General features: G+C 38.3%; 1 protein-coding gene across 1 annotated transcript; it reads left to right on the forward strand.

The window, feature by feature from the left end:
- Positions 1 to 283: 283 nt before the first annotated feature.
- LOC145442530 (retinol dehydrogenase 11-like) lies at positions 284 to 3,049 on the forward strand. The gene has a single exon (XM_080320469.1). It carries the CDS (start codon positions 530 to 532, stop codon positions 1,520 to 1,522), a length of 993 nt encoding a protein of 330 aa, XP_080176595.1. The 5' UTR covers positions 284 to 529; the 3' UTR covers positions 1,523 to 3,049.
- Positions 3,050 to 3,074: the final 25 nt, after the last annotated feature.

Below are 3,074 nucleotides of genomic sequence, written 5' to 3' on the forward strand. Positions count from 1 at the left end.
ACTGTAGCCTGCCTAATAGTACAAGACGGTAAAATCGACATCTTAAAACCTATCTGCCAACCTTTAACTCGAGAACTCGCTTCAAAATGCAAGAAGTCTGGTATCAGAAGCGAAATCCAAACAATCGCCCATTGTCACGTCGAGGGTAATCATCCAATCAAAACGATCGCCCATTGTTACGTAAAGAGTAATCGCTAATATCTGTTTTGTGAGAGTCGGCCTGTTAGCTCTTGCAAGTGTAATGTGCCAGACAAGGCCGTGAATATCGTAGGCCCCGGTCCGACGTTTGAAGGCAATGCTGATTTAACCGGGAAGACTGATATTGTTACTGGAGCAAATTCAGGCATTGGGAAAGCTACAACTTTGGGCCTCACTAAATATAATACAAGAGTTATCATGGCATGCAGGTATGTTTAGTTGTAATATCATAGAAGTTATATTATATCAATTCTGTTCAGATATTGCATCTATTGCAGCAATCCATTCTTCATTGCGTAGCGAGTAGGAAATATTGCTATTTTTGTTGAATATGTGTGGGTTTTCGAGATCAACTTGGATTCTGATTTTCGCAGTATCTGTTGCTTTGTGGTTAGAATTTGTGAAAAAGGGGAAACTATGTCACAGCAAGGCTGACCTGACGGGCAAAACAGTCATTGTCACCGGTGCTAATATTGGAATTGGTTACGAAACGGCTTTGGCGCTGGCAAAACAAAATGCTAAAGTAATTTTAGCCTGCAGAAATTTGAAGAAGGCAAAAGATGCCGTGGATCGCATTAAGACTTCAACTGGAAACTCGGCAGTCGACTATCTTATCGTTGATTTTTCCGAAATGGCCGATATCAAACGTGCCGTAAGGGAATTTATGAGCAAAGAAGATCGATTGGATATACTGATCAATAACGCTGCAATTTTAAGCGGAGGCAGAACTAAGGATGGGTTGGATATGATGTTAGGGGTGAATCACATTGGTTATTTCATGCTCACAAATCTGCTGATGCCGCTAATGCGAAAAACCTCTGAAAAAAGCCCTGTCAGGATAATTAACGTGTCATCAGAAGCATACAAGATGGGGACAATTGACTTCGACAATTTAAACCCTGATACTCCCCCTGATTCTAGCACACTGTCATTGATGATCCATTATGGTGACACAAAGCTCATGAACGTGTATTTCACCAGTGAGCTTGATGCTCGGTTAAAAGACGGGGAACAAGCAATAACAACTTACTCTCTCCACCCAGGTGACATTACCACTAATCTAGGCAATGATCTTGCCGTTGAAAGAGGCATACTTTATGAAGCTTTCAGGAACGTCTATGTATTTCTGTTTCACAAACATACTATCTATGGCGCACAGACTCCTCTCTGCTGCGCTATGAAAGAAGGAATTGAAACTGATAGTGGCCGATACTTCGTCAACTTGGAACCAGTAGAACTATACCAACATGCCACGAATCAGGAAATTGGGAAGAAACTTTGGGCTGAATCTGAGAAATTGACAGGTGTGCACTGGAAAAGTTGAATGCTTCTGATGGCTGGAGTTTAGAGCAAACTCGGTGCGTATAATTGCTATGTTGATTCACAATGTCACGTTTGAATCATCGAGTAAATATAATATATTAATTTTGCAGCATACAAATGGTGCTTTGAACTTTCTAGAGCTTATTTTGTGATGCATTTGCTCAATCATCTTTCGTCTTCAATACTAATAATTTTCTAACTATGCATCACTGTATTCCTGATAAAACTCTGACTCGTATACACAGGTACAATACTATTACTCAGTAATGAATATATTTTCGAAGTAACCTTTCCAACTGTTCTACCTAAATAATGATGTTTACGAAACATTGCACTTTATGTCAAGGATAATTTGAGTTGAAAACGGCTATTCATTAATCTGACCAAGTTCAAGGGATGATAATTTTGTAAACTCGTACCTAAATTTATTGCTCTCAACAGTCTCAACACACTCTTTTTCTCTGTCAGCCTTTTATCTCAATCATATTTAAGGTGTTTGATTCAGTCAAATTCTGTATTTTTCATTGATTTGTAGGATTGCTGCAGGTTGTTCAAATATATATATTTCACACGTATTTCATGTTATATGCTTACTTGTCTGATTTCTTGAAATGCCACTGCCTCGATATTGTAAAAATTTAGGCTATCTTGAGTACCTTCGCATCCCCATTTAAAGGGGCACTGCACTCTAAAAGTGATGTGGTCTCAAATTGAAGGGCAAAACGAAATAAAAATTTTGGCCGCAGCCGTTTTCTTCAGAACGGCACCGTAATGGAGCTGCAATGTATTAAAATTTCCACAGGGCCTTCACGCTCCAGCAGTCACGCAGAGATCGAACTTTTTATAGTTGTGAGCCGATGTTATCAAGGAAATAGAATATACTAGGCCCGATTTTGACATAAATCTCATGACTGGACATTTTCCGTTGGACACGGTATCTAAACCACCTTGGCGTGTACGACATATTTCATTCATAACACCGGTTGACAACTATATAAAGTTCGAAAATTTTTCTTTCGTTTTGCCCTTCAATTTGAAACCACACCATTTTTAGAGTGCAGTGCCCCTTTAAGGCCATACATAACCTAGCTGGCTCGAGAGATATGAAATATGACAATGAATTTTTGGTTGTTGGTATCATTTGTCTTGCTGTCCTGATTCAGTAGACTCGAACCACCTCTTTTAAAAAACTTTTGTTGAAGTGCAAACCGAACTAATTTTATCATCGTATCAAAACAGAGTAATCGTCAGAAGTCTCTTGATGACTTTATGCTCAATAACGCAATAGTGTCAAGATGTCCAAATGAAAAGTGTTATAGTAATAAATTGATTTCGCTGCTATGAATTTTTGGTAATTTATTATGATTCTTCACTGCAAAACGAATTTTGATTTTGCATCTATAGTTTTCAACCAATTTTCATTTGATTCATTCTGTTGATATCTATTGCTCCCTCGTAATGAAATTTTTGATTTGTTTCCATAATCGATATATATCTAACCATCTCTCATGACATGCGTTTCTATCAGCAGTAAATAACGTAGTTGGCCCAAA

The sequence above is a fragment of the Botryllus schlosseri genome, chromosome 7 (assembly GCF_051294905.1).
Source record: "Botryllus schlosseri isolate E-star chromosome 7, Bs_hap1, whole genome shotgun sequence".
Classification (NCBI taxonomy): Eukaryota; Metazoa; Chordata; class Ascidiacea; order Stolidobranchia; family Styelidae; genus Botryllus; species Botryllus schlosseri.